General features: G+C 28.6%; 4 protein-coding genes across 4 annotated transcripts; 1 reads left to right on the top strand and 3 right to left on the bottom strand.

The window, feature by feature from the left end:
* Positions 1–310: 310 nt before the first annotated feature.
* Positions 311–7,200, bottom strand: LOC105623984 (lysosomal alpha-glucosidase-like). Its single transcript, XM_012205354.1, has 19 exons — positions 7,141–7,200; positions 6,932–7,038; positions 6,201–6,736; positions 5,782–6,096; positions 5,437–5,594; positions 4,966–5,140; positions 4,782–4,872; positions 4,534–4,702; positions 4,396–4,465; positions 4,212–4,316; positions 3,879–4,136; positions 3,599–3,801; positions 1,794–1,901; positions 1,544–1,721; positions 1,297–1,445; positions 1,130–1,214; positions 777–1,047; positions 508–704; positions 311–406 (listed from the first exon to the last, which is right to left on the bottom strand). The coding sequence occupies exons 3-19, from the start codon at positions 6,672–6,674 to the stop codon at positions 311–313; spliced, it is 3,102 nt and encodes a 1,033-aa protein (XP_012060744.1). The 5' UTR covers positions 6,675–6,736; positions 6,932–7,038; positions 7,141–7,200.
* Positions 7,201–8,047: 847 nt separating this feature from the next.
* On the bottom strand, positions 8,048–9,352 carry LOC105624011 (cytosolic Fe-S cluster assembly factor NUBP1 homolog). Its single transcript, XM_012205382.1, has 6 exons — positions 9,296–9,352; positions 8,976–9,077; positions 8,805–8,895; positions 8,436–8,731; positions 8,177–8,363; positions 8,048–8,103 (listed from the first exon to the last, which is right to left on the bottom strand). Exons 1-6 carry the CDS (start codon positions 9,350–9,352, stop codon positions 8,048–8,050), a joined length of 789 nt encoding a protein of 262 aa, XP_012060772.1.
* A 72-nt stretch (positions 9,353–9,424) lies between these two features.
* LOC105623983 (tektin-3-like) lies at positions 9,425–13,362 on the top strand. Its single transcript, XM_012205352.1, has 9 exons — positions 9,425–9,469; positions 11,160–11,305; positions 11,596–11,838; positions 11,917–12,149; positions 12,249–12,358; positions 12,437–12,585; positions 12,651–12,873; positions 12,933–13,087; positions 13,152–13,362. The coding sequence occupies exons 1-9, from the start codon at positions 9,425–9,427 to the stop codon at positions 13,360–13,362; spliced, it is 1,515 nt and encodes a 504-aa protein (XP_012060742.1).
* A 209-nt stretch (positions 13,363–13,571) lies between these two features.
* LOC105623982 (cytochrome c oxidase assembly protein COX11, mitochondrial) lies at positions 13,572–14,999 on the bottom strand. Its single transcript, XM_012205351.1, has 3 exons — positions 14,796–14,999; positions 13,946–14,269; positions 13,572–13,730 (listed from the first exon to the last, which is right to left on the bottom strand). Exons 1-3 carry the CDS (start codon positions 14,997–14,999, stop codon positions 13,572–13,574), a joined length of 687 nt encoding a protein of 228 aa, XP_012060741.1.
* Positions 15,000–18,161: the final 3,162 nt, after the last annotated feature.

The following is an 18,161-nucleotide window of genomic DNA, read 5'->3' as shown; positions in this document are numbered from 1 at the left end:
TTAATAATTAATTAAATTAATTACGTTTACGTTACGTTACGTTAACTTACGTTACGTACGTACTACGTACGTACTACTACTACTACTATATATATATATATATATATATATATATATATATATATATTATATATATATATGTAAAATATTTGTATAAACAATGATTTAATTGCTTTATTTTTTCACACGCTATTTGTATAATTGCATAAGAAAAATATATCAATCTAAAGTAAGATATCTATAAAAAAAAATACATGTAGCATTTATCACTTAAATTAAGTCATGAGATTCACATACCGCGATAGAAAATTTACGTATAATTAATATTGAAAATAGATTCTTCAAATATCCAGTTAAATATAAATGGTTGTCTCATATCTACTTGCAAACCAGTAATATGTAAGCTCTGAAATAATTTTTATAAATTTTTAAAAATTCACTTTTTAATTATGCCGTTTTACTTTCATTGTTATTCAAGTATTCATCATTATTTAATGAAACACTTACCGATGTGGAAAGATTAAATGAAAAGCCTATCTCATTGCTATTTAGGAATACTGTGGTGACTGGTCGTAATCCAAAAATCTGTACTGTTCCCAATATTACCTCTTCGTTAAAAGAACTTTTATCCATTTCCATATTCAATAAACTTGATTGATTTGCAATGAAAGACAGCCACAAATATTCTTTCTTTTTTATGGAATCTATACATTAAAAATAATTAACAGTCAAGATATAATTTAATATACAATCATTTAATACAAGATATGTTTTACCTAAGCTATCACCATCGTCCCAATACAATTCTCCTATAGCATTTTTAGTTTCATTCAATGTTACTATTAATTCAAAATTGTTTTTTCTGCTTTCTGTCGTTGTTACACCCGGATCTTGTGCTGGAAGAATCGAACCTGCACGAATCAATAATGGTATTTTGTCAATCGGTGCAGGGAAGGTATAATATTTTCCGATGGAGAAATAGGAATTGAAGGTATAATAATCATACCACAAACCACGTGGTACATAAACAGTTACCGCAATTTTGTTCTGCAAAACATAAATCAAAGCGATTAACTAAATATCACAGCATTTCATATTATGTAAATAATAAAATAAATTGATGACATACCTCTTCGAGAACTGGATTGATCATAAGCGAATTTCCCCAAAGAAATTGTTTATCAATATCGTAAGTTCGCCGATCTTCGATAAATCTATTAACATTCATTATGTATATATGTATACATATAAAATATTATTCACAATATAGGTACGACACAAAGTATCGATACGTACTCAAAGAAAAGTGGCCGTACCACGGTTTCCCCAAATTTATGTGCTCTGAAGAATAAGGTGTACAAATATGGTAAAAATCGATAACGTATTTTGAGAGAATTTTTTGATGATTGTACGACCAAATCGCCCATAGCAACTGGATCTTGCTCCTATGTACATATATATTAATATATTTATATATTATATTGAGAATACTTCAAATTCAATAATTATTATTGAAATTATATATCGATGCGTCGGTACTTACAATTGTATTATCGGAATTATGATTTCGAGAAAATGGATAAAAAGCACCAAGTTGCATCCAACGATTGCACAATGCAGTAGTTGTGTTTCCATTAAAACCGCAAATATCTGCGCCCACCATTGGAACTTGATAAAAATTGAATGACAAAATAGCTGGAATACTCATCTTTAAATCATGCCTGATAAAATGATTTTTTAATTAGTTACATAACGAAAATGATGAGATGTACATTAAGATGGATTTTAATTACCATGATGAATAAACGTCACCCGTCCAATGACCCGCATAATGACCATGTCCTATCCATGTCGAACGCGATATTATAAATGGTCTCTTTAATCTAATTTTCCTAAGAGCACTGCACATAGTTTGAAATAGGATAAATTCTTAAAAGATAGAACAATCATAATCTGCTTGTTATTCAAATTATAATATAAAAATATATAAAGAAAAACCGATCAAAGACGAGCTAATAAATTAGGATGTTGTAGCAATTAAATTTAATGTTTAAACTTAACATTAAATTTAATGTTTAATTTAACATTAAAATAAGCGAAACTAGTTTTAACTTTACAAATCTTCATTAATCGCATAAAGTTTACATTACAAATTAATTAAAATATAAATGATCAAAAATCAAAAAAAGTAAAAAGTCATGAAAAATTATAATAATTATATCCAATATAAATGCAGTCAATCCATAATCTCGCAAGCACACGACGGATTATTGCGTTTTCAACCGTTGTTAGTATTAGAAGTAAAAAATTTTTACCAATCTTATTTCATAATTAATTGGTCACAATTTATATATGATTGTTCGTCATTCGTTTTTCAACTATTGACAATATCTGAAATTGTACCATAGTGGAAATTGTACCATAACTTATCTCATTTGTTGAAATCGTGTTAATTAATCAAAAAATTGATTAAAGATTGAAATTTTAACTGATCAAAAGATATCAAAAGAGCAATCAAGTTTTGTTCGTAACTGAGACTATAGATTGATTGTATCTATATTAAATGTAATTAATATAATTTTCCGAGACTTTTTATTCTTTCTGATTATCTATATTTTAATTAATTTGTAACGTTAACTTTACACAACTGATAAAGATTCCATAAAATTGTAACTAGTTTCGCTTATTTTAATATATATTAAATATTAAATTTAATTGATATTATACAGGGTATCTCAAAAATAGGTGACCAAATTTTAGTATCATATTCTACAGTCCCTAAGAATGAAAAAAAATCATAGGTCTGGAAACTCTTCCTTCTTGAAATATAAACACTTTTTGTTTATCTCAAAAATTTATATGGATAGATATCACATGAATATTATGGTAGAGTAAGTGATACTGTCATGAAGGCAACTTATCATAGTAAATTAGTTTCTAAACGTTGCATAGTTAAGATAGTGTTATCAAGATGATTTATTCCAATATCGAGTGAGAATTTCATGTAGGGACGAAGTAACAAAAACTGCAGAAAAGCTCAGTGTATTCTGTAAAATTTCAGCAAAGATGATGCCCTATAAAGAATATATTTAGTTTTTTCAAGTAAGTTACAAATCTTTAAAGTTATCTCACAAACATAGTGTTTTTATCTTAAAAAGAAAGAATTTCCGGGCCTATGTTTATACTGACCTATGTTTATACTGTTTTTCGTCCTTAAGCCCCAGACACAATGCGAAGGAATAGCGATAGCGATAGAAATAACACTATTTCAACCTATCAAAAACGGTATATTTCAGGATATCTGATTTCTGATAAGTTGAAATCGTGTGAATTATTTCTAACGTTATCGCTATTCCTTCGCATTGTGTCTGGGACTTTAGGAACACTAGAACATGATATCATCAAAGTTTGGTCACCTATTTCTGGGATACTTTGTATAAACATCCTAATTTATGAGCTTTGTGTGTGTGTGTGTGTGTGTGCGCGTGCGTGCGTGTGTGTGTGTGTGTGATTGGTTTTTTCTTTATATATTTTTATATTATAAATCTTAAATTCTCTATAAAAGTTGAAAGATTATAGATTAGTTTTTTTTACTTACTAATTTGTGGTAATCGCTTGGCTCATTCCATAAGTATTGTGAAGATTATAATGAGTGCCCAAATAATGTTTCGCATTCATGCAAAGAGTTTTTGTAGCGAGTAAACCGCCAACAACATTGGGAATATATTCGGGATAATCTAAATTATTATGTGTACAACCATTCTTATTACCATTATAAAAATTGGATGGTTCGTTCATATCCTTGATGATTGAAAAATTTGAAGTAATTTAAAATTAACTCAATAATATTGAGGTAATTTTTAACAATCGATACTTACAATCCATGTACCATCGTACGCAAAATTATTATGCATATCGCTCATCATATTTGTATAATAGATCATAGTTTTAGGATTTGTGAAATCGGGCCATACTGTAGAAAAAAGATTCCAAACTTTACCGATGAAAGGTTTGTCGGATTCACCGTCTTTTATAAATATGTCTTGTTTTATTCCTTCGTCATAAGGCAGATAAGAACCGTTATCTTCGGAAGCAGATATGCCGGCATCAATTAAAGGTATATAATGCATTCCTGCCTAAAATAGAAAACAATTGCTGTAATGTATATTGACTTCGATCGATTGATAATCTTTTATATAAGTCTATTATACCGAGTGAATTTCTTCTACAAACTTAGGTAAATCTTTAAATTTCTCTTTATTATATGTAAAATCATTATTTTTATCCATATAATCCAGATCATTCCATTGAGTATCCTATAAACACAATATAATTCATGATAATGTTTAGCTTATATTTTGAAACGTTTTAAAAAGTTATAAAAGTAGACATTACAAATGGGATTCCAGCTGTTCTCGTTCTGCTCCATACTGCTTTAGTATTTTCCAGTGATTCATACCCATATCTAATCGATGTACAAAATGTTAATGTAAAATTGCATGTTGAAAATATTATTTTATACTGATATAATACCTGCATAAATGAAAACCGAGCGACCAATAGGGTGGCATAAATGGTTTGCCTACAATTTCAGAATATTGTTTCACTACATCGGCTGGAGTCGGTCCCAGGAAAAAGTAAATATCAAAAATACCACCGATTGTTCTAAACGTTATAGCCGGTGTAGGCTGTAGTATCACATCTAAAATGAATCACATGAAATTATTTGGAAAAGAAAATTATATATCATACATTTGTTTTAGAAAAAGTAAAAAGCGTACCCATAGCATTACTATTTAAAAATAAAACTCCATGAGCCATTCCAGATTCCTCCATAATAATATAAAATGGATGAGATCCATATAGATTTGCCTAATTAGATAAAGAGAAAAGATATTATTTGCAATATGCATAATAATCCATTTGTCATGATTCATTTGCGTATAATAAAATTGAGCAACGTACGTTTTCCATTGGTGGTTGATCTTTATTAAATAGAGTGAATATTTGCCAATTAATATTTAATTTTAAGCTCGATTGATGCCCGCCAATGCCATAAATATTACTTGTTGGTAACAATGAGCTTATTTGTAGAAACTGGTCAGCAAATATGAAACCTCCAATCCCAATGGAATTGAATCTGCATACAGAGTATATTAGAAAAGTAATTTAAATAATTTTCATAACTTTGTTTAGCAATCAAAATTAAAATACTTAATTTTTACGCTTCCATTAAAACCTTACCCATTAAACATCAACTAACAATAATATGATATCAATGTTATAATTTTATATTCAATATAACTATTACATACAACATATCACATTATACTTATATTGTTAAGTGTGAAATTATAATATTGATATCATATGATTGTTAATTAATGCTTTTACTAAATATAATATTCTGAATACAACAAAGTAATTTATACTTACAATGTTGTGCCATCACTGATTCTATTGACTTTAAAACCAGGTTTTATATCATCGCTATTAAATTGATATTTTGTGTCAACAACTTGATATAAAAATGGCTTCGGATCCGATCTAATTGGCCATGGTGGTTCATATCGCATTTTAAAAGGATCATATATCTAAAAATTGTATGTTATTCTTTTCTTATAGTACTGTATGAAACTTAAGCTAGTGACACACGATGCTTGTTTTCCTATTGGTTTGCTAGCTGGAAAACGAACATCGTGTGTCCATCGTGTGTCCATCTGTTCATGTGTGTCCCAAACTTATGTGTCGCAGACTTTAAATATTTTGTAAATATTATACCTTCACACGCAGAATTGAGCTGTTTATGCCTGTGGCTTCTACCTTGACAAGAGGCACATTGTTCTTGTACACAGATTTTTTTTCTTGACTGAGAAAACCCAAGAAATTATTTCCATCCTGACTGCGGTTAATATATTTATACAGATTCCATCCATCGGGATAATAACAGTAAGGAATATATAACAATATATCCTTTTCATTTTTGTTATTTTCACGAGGATTCCAACAACATCCTCTATTTATGCAAGAAAGTTGCGATGCTCCATCCTCTGGATGACAATCAAAGCGTAATATTTCAGGAACGTTGCTGCACTGCTTTAAATATGTGCATATAATATAATAACGCAATAAATACAAATATAAATGACATAATATGTTGTTTTTCTTATAATAAAGACTATAATGAGATTTTTGCTTACTTGAGCATTGTTAAATGCTGTATTTTCTTCCTTCAAAGGCACTATTTTACGATCATATGTTTCTTGTTCGATGTATATATCAGGAGTATCCACTAATATATGCTGATATCTTGTCTCCTCAATGGTATCGTTATTTATATCAATCATAAATTCCACTTCTGCATTGTAACTATTTATAGTACGTAACGGATTTATAATCGCGTATAATAATGGAAGACCAAGATGAAACAACAATAAAGCCGTGATGAGACCCAAGAATAATGTCATTATCGTACGTTTTACATTATGACGTTTATCAAGATTCGACTCTTCTTTTTCGTGTTTTTTTATTGATGGCTCATAGAATTTATTGTTTAATGTTTTAACTACAATGGTATTAAATTTCTCCATAATTTTGTTTGGACGTTCTTTAGTTGCACTGTAATATCTTGATTTTTCAGAAACATCCTGTCTATTTATTTCTACATTAGCCATTCTTCAAGTTCTTGACTTGACTTCAAAATTCTATTACTACAAATAACTCGTTAACAAGTTGTCTGAAAGCGATAAGAATTATTAAACAATTTACACGTCAATATACTTGTACAAAGCTACACAATCATTACTGTCGGAACAAAATAATAATTCTTTCTTTAACCAAGTCTAAAATTAAATGGATATAAATATATGTATTTAAATGAGTATTTTTAAATGGACTGCTTTTGAGCAAACTGTAATTTTTTTCGTCTTACTGATAATGTTATCGTCCTAATGCATGTATTTCTACACGAAAAATATATTGCGTTTTATACTACACATTTTAATATATTCCTCATAGATATATTCAGATTGATGTAACCTGCAAATAATCAGAATTATATTTATTCGTTGCACAAATACGCACTAGACTTCTGAAAATAATATTTTGTATTGCATATATCACTGTGCACAAAGAACTTACAGTATTATTTTTGAGCACAGAATCTCGCGCCCGGTTCTGAATCAGTCATCGCACTTCGTCGATATCACTGGCTGCTATGCATAATGAACATCTGATCTTGCCTCGTGTGTATTGGATCTTATGTATTTCCACGCAACGTGTGCATCAGACATGTATCATATGTTATCTTTGTTTAGACCATCGAACGTAATGTAAGATATGGGAATTTTCCAGGAAGAGATTATCGATGTAGAGAAAAATTATTCTATCTTCATTCGTATAGAATTAAAACAAAAATAAAAAATTCTTATTAATAATCCATGGTGGAAGAACCATAGATGTATCAATAATAATAAATCGATCTTTTTATATCTTTAATACAATACAACCTTTACAATTTACATTATATTATCTTTATATTATATTTACATTATATGATTATACTTTTACATTATATTACAATATTCTAATATCGAAGATATATATATATATATATATATAAGAAAATAAAATAGAAAACATTGTTGTAAAAATTACAGGCAAATTTGTAATCTTTCTATTGTTACCGTTATTCGCTTATCAAACATTCAAGAAAACGGTCATTAAGTAAAGTTACCTTTAAGCTGACAATGAGTCGGAATTCATCAACATTATTACAGCGTTTTTTAAAAATTTCTTGTACTTTTATCAAAAATACTTATATCATTATATGTTGCTCATATCTTTTTAAAGTAATATAATAAAGCAAATAGATGGAAAATTTTGTATTATTACATCTTCGAACCTATAAATCACATTGATTAAAGTAGCAAAGCATGAAGTTTTAAAATGAAAAGTTACATTAACACAAAATGAAACTTTATAATAGATTTAATCAGCAAAACAAGCGAATATACAAATAAATTTTTATACAAAAGATTTTGCGTTATTACTGGGAATTATTGAGACAATTCTCTTTTTCTTCTTCACACTTTCGAACAATATCTGGAAACAAAAATATTTTGTTGTAATTTCCATGAAAAATCAAATTTTCTTCTAAAATATATTAAAATCTTACTCTTGCAAATTTCGTTTAAAACACTAACGGTTGGCGAATCTGGCATTTCCGTTAGAAAATTTTTACCCTCGTCGCAACATCTAGTTAGCAACGGATCTAAAGGTATCGAGCCTAAGAACTCTACATTTAATTCATTCGACATTGTTCGTGCTCCACCTGACAAAGCTGGGAATATTTCTGCGGTATTCTGTGTACAAAGATATTTCATTAATCATATCCTTCCATTTTATTTTTTTTATTCTATTCGCATTGTTTTTACTTTGCATTTAGGACATATGAAGATACTCATGTTCTCAATCACACCCAAGATTGGAATATTCACTTTTCTACAAAAGTCTATTTCTTTTCTGACATCCAAGAGAGCAACTTGTGGAGGTGTCGTGACAATTATGGCACCTGTTATGCCGGCACCTTTTAGATACGACGTAGCTGACAAATGTTCATCTGATGTGCCAGGCGGTGTATCCAGAATGAGATAATCTAAGCTACCCCAATCAACTTCTGACAGAAACTGCCTAATCATACCTGAAGATAAATCTATTTGTGTAGATAAATCTATTTATAACGAAAATCATATAGCTTAATATAATAAGAATTATAAAAGATGAAATCTTAAAAGTGTTGATACCATTCTTCTTTGGTCCTCTCCAAATAACTGCATCACTTGGACTGCTGAGCAAAAAACCAATCGACATTAGTGATAAATTATCCTCGATATACTAAAACAAAATAATATACAATGTTATATAATAGATTTTTTAGTGATATAATAATTCTGCTTCAGTTTGAGTTTACTTACTACAGGTGACCATCCTGATCCACTTTGATGAATTTGTTCACCAAGTGCTCCCAGTACCCTTGGCTGCGATGGTCCACAAATGTCAATATCCAGTACTCCCACCTAAATAAGATACACAAACAAGATTTGAAATGTCTCTCTAATAAAATTTATTATTATTTTCCAATATATATCATAAAGATTAATTAAATTATATTTGGTATTATGATATTTATATCAAAAATATAAATACAATTTAATTATATTGAATCTGTATTTATATCTCTGAAATACTGACTAAAATACTGACTTGAAATAACTAATAATAAAAATGAGAATACTAAAAGTCTGATAATCAATAAGGAACTGGCACTGGCTGATACGACATATATAGCCATTAGTCAACTATAGATATTCTCTGTCTGAGGTTATTTCCTACAAGGTAGCTGCTAGGCGTTCACTATGTCAACATGTACATTGAAAATCATATGGATGTACTTGGAATGGGCAAAAGAGTGAGTTATTATATTAACTTGCTTTTTAACTTTATATAAATGTGAGATTATTTATGTGACAGTAAAATATATGGTATCTATGTTAGCATGACATAATATAGAATATACATAGAATATATATATATATAAGACACAAAAGCTAAAGCAATCGAGTATTTGTTCTAAACAACACATTATCACACAATATTTTCGTTTTCAGTTATGATTAGTTATATGCTTACATTTCTGTCAGGATTATTTGCTGCAAGACACCTGGATAGTAATGATGTCACAGTACTTTTGCCTACTCCTCCTTTGCCTGAAAGCACTAACAGCTTATTTCGCACTGAAGTAAGTCTTTCTTTCACAAGCGCAATACCAGGATCTGGCTGCTTGGTAGCTCCGGAAGAACATAGCGATTGATTCGGGCATCCCGCACAAGCTGATGCTTTGCCAGCACTCTCACTCTGGGTTCCAGGACAATCTAAAATAATAAATAAAATAATTTCATAAGTTTTTTAATATTTGGAGCACTCTATATATATATATATAGAGAGAGAGAGAAAGAGAGACCATGTTCCAAAATTACTACTAGCACTGAAAATGCTACAGTTTACATTATGTGCATATATAAATTTTCAGTACTGGTAGTCAATTTTGAAACACAGCCATAATAGAAAGAATTTGGCAAAAAAAGAAAAATGATGATTCATACATCATTTATCAATATGATAAAAGATAGCTTATTTTATTATTTTAAATAAAAACTAGTTAGTATTTTTAAAATGAATAATAATAAAACATTAAAAAATTATACGCTTTATAAACAATGAATGAAAAGTATCAAAATTAAAATATACAGTGTAATAAATATTAGGTGAGAAAGTTCGTGGTGTTTTTCCCGTTAGAGGTAATGGGAAAAACGCCACGAACTTTTTCCTAATATATTGTTCTAACATAACCTTTAATTCTGATTCACATTATAAGCATAATATAATAGATATATATATATATATATATATAATACATATCAATAATTATGTAATTTCAAGGGATATCAAGTTTATATGTCTTTAATTAATTAAATTTATTTTTAATACCAATTTAAATCGTATTGAATATACAACTCACGTTCGGGAGCTTCGCTAGGTACATCTGCCATGTTAGATCATTAATTTTTCTCTGGTATATACATTGATAAATATATAAGAATATAAAAAACTTTTTCAAAATGCACTATTATATTTCTACTGTTATATTTTGTTATTTTTTTCTTTTTTCAAGAAGAAAAACTAACAGGATATAACAAGATAGAATATTATTTTATCATAATAATTCAACTAGGATAATTTAAATTTTTAATAAACTTTTTCTATTAAAAAATGGCTCTTTTATTTTAATTTTTTGTATCTCATAATTAATGTATAATAAATGTATATCTGTTTCATTATATGAGAATAATTATATTTCTATTATAATCTATAGATTTATTTAACATATAATTATTGATGTGTATTTATTTCTCACTAAATTTAATAAAAATATTACTTTTCTGTAGAAAAATAATTCTAGGAACATGTTGACATTAAATATAAGTTTAGGATATGAGATATATGTAATTCAAACTCTTCACACAAAGATGAAATAAAAAAATAATTATTTTTTAACTATACACTTTAATAACTATACACTTTAATATATTAATTTGTAGCAATTACAACCATGGAGTACAGCTGCAGGTTCAATGTCTTATATGGAACCAGTAGTTCCAATCCGTATAGGTGATTATACTCGTACACACCATTTATTACCATGGAGACCGAATGTTGGGTTCGAGAATACAGAAGTTATCCCCTTGTAAGTAGATTCAATATTTTCTCTTAGAAGTAATTATGATTCATTTGCTTTAACACTCCTATGATAACAACTATAAGACATCATGCTTTGAACCCTTTATAGAATGATTGATTTAACAAACAGATACTGTACTTTTATATATATATGATTTAACAATTTTTGCTATTTTATTATATCATTGCCGATTCTCGATAAATCCTCATCTTACTCTTATCTTCATCTTGAATAAATATTCAGCATATAGATCTGGATATGAATATGAAGAGTATAATTATATTATTTTCTTGCAGAGTCACAAAGTCGATGTCAAGTTATGCACTGGGAGCAAGTAATAAAATGAGTACAAGGCCATTGAAATTTCCAAATCTGATTACGGGCTATCAACGCAATCCTGTTCATGCATCACAAGCCGCCCTTTATACGAGATACACACCGCACGAATGGTTTCAGAAACAAGTGAGATATTACAACGAAGCAGATTCACAGAGGCATTATTCCGAGAGAACGCGAAACGATGCCCTAAGAATTATCAGGTACAACTTTTTAAGAATAATTTTTAAATATATTGTGTATAAAACCGATGTTAAATCTGAATTTCAAATATTTTTTAGAAATGCCGAGGAGAAGATACAGCATGGCCAATACGATACCAGCCGAAGACTTGGCGAGAGAATAAACGACATTACTTTTTGGCGCAACGAAGTAGCAGCGGAATTAGAGAGAATGCTTCATGAAATCGAGAGACTCCATGATTGCCGAAATATTTTAGAAAAGGCATCACGAGATATTGAAGGACCTTTACACATCGCAGAAGAGTGTCTGTATCACAGGGAAGCTAGAAAAGGTATGCAGAATATTACAAAACTATTTTTAATTTATATTTCATGTTTTAAATATATTATGTGCGCATAAAAAGTTACAATAAATAATTTTATATTTTTAGGCACAGAATTGGTACATGATGAGTCGGAAAAATGTTTATTGCGAGAAGTAGAAAATTTGCGGACAAATCAAAAGAAATTGGAAACCTGTTTGGACAAATGCAAGGATCAGGTAAATTATACCTTAATTTATAGCAGAATTCCTATCTAACCGACATGATTAAAATAATTAATGTTATTCTGCTTGTAGTTACGAAATTGCAGAGCTTCACAGAATCAACTAGAATTGGATTTAAAGAATAAGGAGTGTGCCCTAGGCATAGATAGTATTTGTCATCAATTGAGCAATCATACCCATGGATTACAATATTATTCTGGAATTGAGAAATACGATCCATGGTATTTAATTATATAATATTTGTATAATTTTTAATAACTATTATAATTAATTGTTAGCTTGTTAGTGTTTCAGAGCAAGAAACCTGGGCGGATGCAGTGAATAGAATAGTGCAAAGATCCCAAACAGAACGGAACAAATCTTGTCAATTACGCACCACTGCCGAAAGTCTTGTGAATAAAATTGCTCAGGAAATGTGGAATAGTTGGAGTAATACCAACAACGCTTTAACACATAGATCATCCGAATTACTTGAGGCTAAGAACAAGCTGCAACAGCATTTGCAAAAGGTATAAAGTGTTACTCATGTAGCCTTTTCGGATTAAACGCGATTCGTGAAATATTACAGGTGCAACAGGAAATATTTGACGTTGAAAAAAATTTAGAATTAGTGCGTAAGGCTATCGCAGATAAAAATTATGCAACCAAAGTTGCACATACGAGGATGGAAGCGAGGATGCATCGTCCCGATATGGAATTATGTCGTGACTATGCCTACGCAAGGTATATAATTTTATAACGTATTCAGCAATATATGTGGACATTATTTGAAAATGCTATTTTGCAGTCTTCAGAAAGAGATTGACGAAATAAATCATCAACTCGAGCGCATGCATAAGTCATTGAAAGAACTTGAGAATCAACATCAGAAACTGCTGCGAACTCGAACTATGCTCGAACACGATCTTGCCCTGAAAATAGACGCAATATATATCGATAAGGAAAAAGTTTGTGGTCTTAGACGTGCGTATCCTGTTAATGCTTTATTTAGATTTTAAAGATATATTCGTTAATGTCGTGCTCTACATACGAATACTGCCATTTATGAGAATGTTCAGTTGTGTCACTTGAAATACACTCCTAAAGGAATTTAGGCTACGTGATATTTCCACGAGTAGGAGATTTGAAAAAATATATTATACATTAAATATTTATTCATTTGTACAATTGTCATAATTACACTAGAACTATTAAACATAATTACACTTTACTTTGTTGAATGACTTTTGACATAGCTCGGTACAGGCAAATTAAATCCAGGTTTGGCTTCAAAAAACGTATAGGAGAGAACTATTTCATCAATAAACTCCATCCTTGGATCCTCTATGAATTCTGGATCAATGAAGAAGAACACTGGCATGTCAACCTTAATACATAAATAAATAAATAAATAAATATATATATATATATATATATATAATATATAATAATTTATACTACACACTGCCTAATTTAATCATATATATTATATAAATGTTCATAATTTCTATTAGAGAATAACAACGGATATAAAGAAAATAAAGCTGTTAAAAATAGAAAAAACTGGATTATAGATCATTTATTTGATGCTAATGAACTTACTTGTTCATGTGGGTTAAGCATCTGTTCCTCGAAACAGAAGCATTGTATTTTATTAAAGTATTGTCCTACTTCGAATGGTAAAACATTATATGTGGATATTCCTACAATTTGAGTGTCAGTTGGATTTGTGGCTGTGTAAAATGCTAAAGCCGTTTCTCCAGGAACAACTGTAATCTCCTTTTGCTGCGGTTTGAAGTTCCATTGCATTGACGACGCAACATCCGCATTGAACATAATTTTGATCTTTTTGTTTTTAAAAGGTTTCATCGTGGACACTTTACTAGCGTCATGACCAGTTGATAATGTTCCACCATAACTATATGACTATAGAACAAAAAGAAAATTCAATATAAAATAAATATAAGATAAATTCGCATTACATTGGATTAATATATACTAAAAGCTATTTTATATAAAGTATCTATATGTAGTGGCATAATATAATCAACTTTGACAATAAAATAATGTATATCTTATTGAATAATGTGAACAGTATTGAATATTTGATCGTTTAAAATATTTATGTGCTATTTATAAAGGAGAAGAAATGTATGAGTGAGAATGTAAAAAATTAAAAATGTTTAATATAAACTAAGTCCCCCAGTTTTTAGGCCAATCAATAAAATTTAAATATTTATTATGCTCTTATATTTAACTTTGCCAATTACATGCACAGCTTTATTATATTATTATATTATTAATTAAACAGCTTTTGTATATATTACTCTAATCTAGTGTAATGCAATGATAGAATTTGCTAATATAAATGATATTCAATTTATTAAAGTAATGATGAAATTAAGCTTGAATTAAATAATATAAAATAATCCTTAAAGAACCACAACTGCACCTGACAAAACATTCTGTACAAAGGCACTGCAGAATAACTTAAACCAACTACCAGAATTCCGACTCCAGACCAATAAAAGGCAGTAGAACGTAATTTCTTTCGGAACGTGTTGTCAGAATGGTCTTTCATTAAATTTCGCGATTCGCTGGTGTGTATTTGCCTCACGCATGTTCGTGTCAACAATCGACAGATGTTTAGATACATCTCTTTAGAATTTCTCTATTCTGTTCTGTCAATTCAAAACAAGAGACTAACCTAAATACAACTTTTTATATATTCGCCGTTAAAAATTAAATTCTTCTCGAAAGCATAATGACATGAAACGATAGATCGAGAACAATTTTCTCAGCAATACATTCGATCTATTATAATATTATTACGAAGTTCCGATAAAATTTTTAATATAATATGACTGCCCGGTGCCGTGTGTCACATATCACATGAGACTCCATATTGCTCATTTGTTCCACCGATTGCGAATGTTTTAAGTTGGTAACCAATCTGATTTCACTATATTGGTAACATTGAGCAATTTCAAATCAGCACCTGACACCAGCTACAGATTTACAGATTTATTATATATACGTTTACATCAGCTACGTTTACACCTGAAATAGGTCGCCTATGATGTTTCAAAGCAATTGTGGTGAGATTTTGACTACAGCCATAGAATACAGAAATTATACAAATTACTAATTTATTTTAATTGGTATTATATTTTTAACATTATACTTAGAATGCAACAAAAGTTATATTGCATTGAATATAATTTATCTATTTTTTTGGATTAAATGAATGAAAAATAACACGTATGAATCGACAAAATTCAGTAATTCAAAAGTAATGTAATAAAAAAAAATAGCAAGGCATCAATCTTTTGTTAAAAATATTAACTTGTGTACATTGCGCGAATTTTGTATAACATAAAGTTCCCGGGAAAAAATGTACACATATAATATTGTATATATAATTATATAAAATATCCATATATATGTATAATATTTTTTCCCGGTTATATACAAACTAATAATCATTTAATGTAACAATTAAACTAAGATATTCATGAGCTATGTGAATGCGTAATGAATCCAATGTAAGAAAAGCAAAACCCGTGCAATAATGCCCATTTATCGGAGAACAGGTATAAAGAATATATTATTTTATTTACTTTGTAATATGTTAATATTTCGACAGTTAAATAAATGATCGGTGCGCGGCCATGGGGATTGTTTTGGCGCGGAAAGACGGGCGGACGATGCGTCACGTTTACGCGAAGTTATTTCCGTTTACTGCGCAATTATTCCATTACCGAAGCTTGTACAGGCAGGTAACCATGTCGCGTGTTACTCTTGTTCATATTTCTTTTTAAAATATATTATAACAATCGCAATAAAGCCAGATAATACGAAATGTACCTTATTAGATTTCAAAAATTTACTTAAAAAATTGAATAAGAAATATAAGTTAGAAAAAGTTTTCTAAAATAATAAATACTAAATAATTGTTTAATTTTTTATTTAAAATACATATTTTAAATAAAATTGTTTTTAATACGACCGATTCCTGACTGATATGACTATTTAGAAAAAATAATAAAAAATAAAAAATAAATTTCGAAAACTTATTTAAAATATAATTAATAGGTTGGAAGAAGTTATTTAAAGCAATGAATTTTTCTTTTTGTCTTTTTTATTAAAAATATTTATTTTAAATATCTTTATTTTTTTAAATATGGCCGAATTCCGTATATTAATATATTGATAATTTAACTTTATATTATGTGAAATAAAGTAAAATCTAATTAGTATTTCGCGTTATTAATGAAATAATATCGATTTTCTTAGAAATCAGCAATTTAGTTTTAGCGACGCGAATCGTTTAATGTGGTAATTATATATAATTTTATATAAAATATGTCAATTTTTTACATAATTATATATATTACAATATTATATATATATATATATATATATATATTACATAATTAATATATGAAATATTTTTCCTGGTATTTATTTAATGATATATAATTTAAATATAATTTACACTATCTACATTTATACTACCTTACACTTTTCCCGAATTAAGAATGCGGAATAAGACATGATAGAATTAAACAATTCAAAAGTAACAAACACAATGCGTTAACCTTTCGTTAAACATATTGTGTACATTGCGCCGATTTCGTATAACAAAAAATTATTACAAACTAATAATCGCTTATTATAACATAATTTGAAATATCTAAGATAAAGATTAATTGTGTGCGTGTAACGAATTAAAGAAATAAAACAAAAATCGTGCAGTAAAGAATAATGAAAATTGAGACATAATATTAGAATGTCAAAAACACTCCACGCGAATAATTACTAATTACGTTTAAAAGAATCCCCCAAGTAATATGGAATTGAACAAGTATCAAAGATGCTACAAAACAAAGCGCGAAATGTACGACGATACCTGTTTGTTAAAATCATGTAAAATACGAATAATTGAATTAAAGAAAAATTAATTGAAAAAAAGAATTGAAATAAACTGTGAATATATTTTTGCCACGGTTTAATATCTAAACGGCGCGCGGCGAACGGCGTGGAATAGGGGAGAGGGGAGCGTGCCATCTGGCGCGCGGCGCGGTGGTTGATTACGTCATCACTTCGGCATTTGTTCGGCGAACTCGGAGAAAGATGGATGTGCTTTACGAGTCGCTCCAGGTGTCGCATTAATCCACGACGGATAATATGATATCTACGAACGTTAATTGATGAATCAAGAAGTAAGATTGTTCAAAAGTAACTCTTTTATATTTTTTATTAAAAAGTTATATTTTAAATAATATATAATAATATATAATAAATAATATTTTAAATAATTTGACCCCGTATATCAATAATTTATAAATCAATAAATTTGACTTTATATTATGTGAAATAAACTCCAATTAGTATTTCGTCGCGGAATTAAAATGAAATAATTCTTTATATAATAATAAATAATAATTATATAATAATTTAATTATATAATATTTAATTATATTTAATTATATAATAATTATATAATAATTTCTTCGATTTTCACAGAATTCAGCAGTTTAATTTTAGTAGCGCGAGTCATTTAATGTGATACCTTAATTATATTGTCATATTACCTTAATTATTATACCTTAATTATATTGTCACTGAAGAATTTATTTGGTATTTATTTTATAGTTCCAAATTTTTCATATTAATTTTTCGTACAAAAAGTTTTTTTTGTACATAATTGTTCACTTAAATGTTTTTGATGTCTCAACATTACGTCTCAATTTTTATTGCTCTCTGACGATTTACAATTAAATAAAGATTAATAATAAGTTATATATTATTCTTT

This window comes from Atta cephalotes (genome assembly GCF_000143395.1).
Source record: "Atta cephalotes unplaced genomic scaffold scaffold00070, whole genome shotgun sequence".
NCBI classification, from domain to species: domain Eukaryota; kingdom Metazoa; phylum Arthropoda; class Insecta; order Hymenoptera; family Formicidae; genus Atta; species Atta cephalotes.
This window is presented reverse-complemented; position numbering and strand designations above follow the sequence as displayed.

Excerpts from the sequence above, each read along its gene's own strand:
- LOC105624011 (XM_012205382.1), bottom strand. The coding sequence starts at position 9,352 with ATGGCTATATATGTCGTATCAGCCAGTGCCAGTTCCTTATTGATTATC. Across the intron at positions 9,078-9,295 it reads TATTGATTATCAGACTTTTA|GTGGGAGTACTGGATATTGA; the intron begins GTATTCTCATTT and ends TATCTTATTTAG. Across the intron at positions 8,896-8,975 it reads GATCAGGATGGTCACCTGTA|TATATCGAGGATAATTTATC; the intron begins GTAAGTAAACTC and ends ATTTTGTTTTAG.
- LOC105623982 (XM_012205351.1), bottom strand. The coding sequence starts at position 14,999 with ATGTATCTAAACATCTGTCGATTGTTGACACGAACATGCGTGAGGCAA. Across the intron at positions 14,270-14,795 it reads TGTACAGAATGTTTTGTCAG|TCATATAGTTATGGTGGAAC; the intron begins GTGCAGTTGTGG and ends TTTGTTCTATAG. Across the intron at positions 13,731-13,945 it reads TGCTTAACCCACATGAACAA|GTTGACATGCCAGTGTTCTT; the intron begins GTAAGTTCATTA and ends TTATGTATTAAG.
- LOC105623983 (XM_012205352.1), top strand. The coding sequence starts at position 9,425 with ATGTACATTGAAAATCATATGGATGTACTTGGAATGGGCAAAAGA. Across the intron at positions 9,470-11,159 it reads TACTTGGAATGGGCAAAAGA|CAATTACAACCATGGAGTAC; the intron begins GTGAGTTATTAT and ends ATTAATTTGTAG. Across the intron at positions 12,359-12,436 it reads TGGACAAATGCAAGGATCAG|TTACGAAATTGCAGAGCTTC; the intron begins GTAAATTATACC and ends TTCTGCTTGTAG.
- LOC105623984 (XM_012205354.1), bottom strand. The coding sequence starts at position 6,674 with ATGGCTAATGTAGAAATAAATAGACAGGATGTTTCTGAAAAATCAAGA. Across the intron at positions 4,317-4,395 it reads GAACAGCTGGAATCCCATTT|GATACTCAATGGAATGATCT; the intron begins GTAATGTCTACT and ends TTGTGTTTATAG. Across the intron at positions 1,215-1,296 it reads GTACGGCCACTTTTCTTTGA|ATTTATCGAAGATCGGCGAA; the intron begins GTACGTATCGAT and ends GAATGTTAATAG.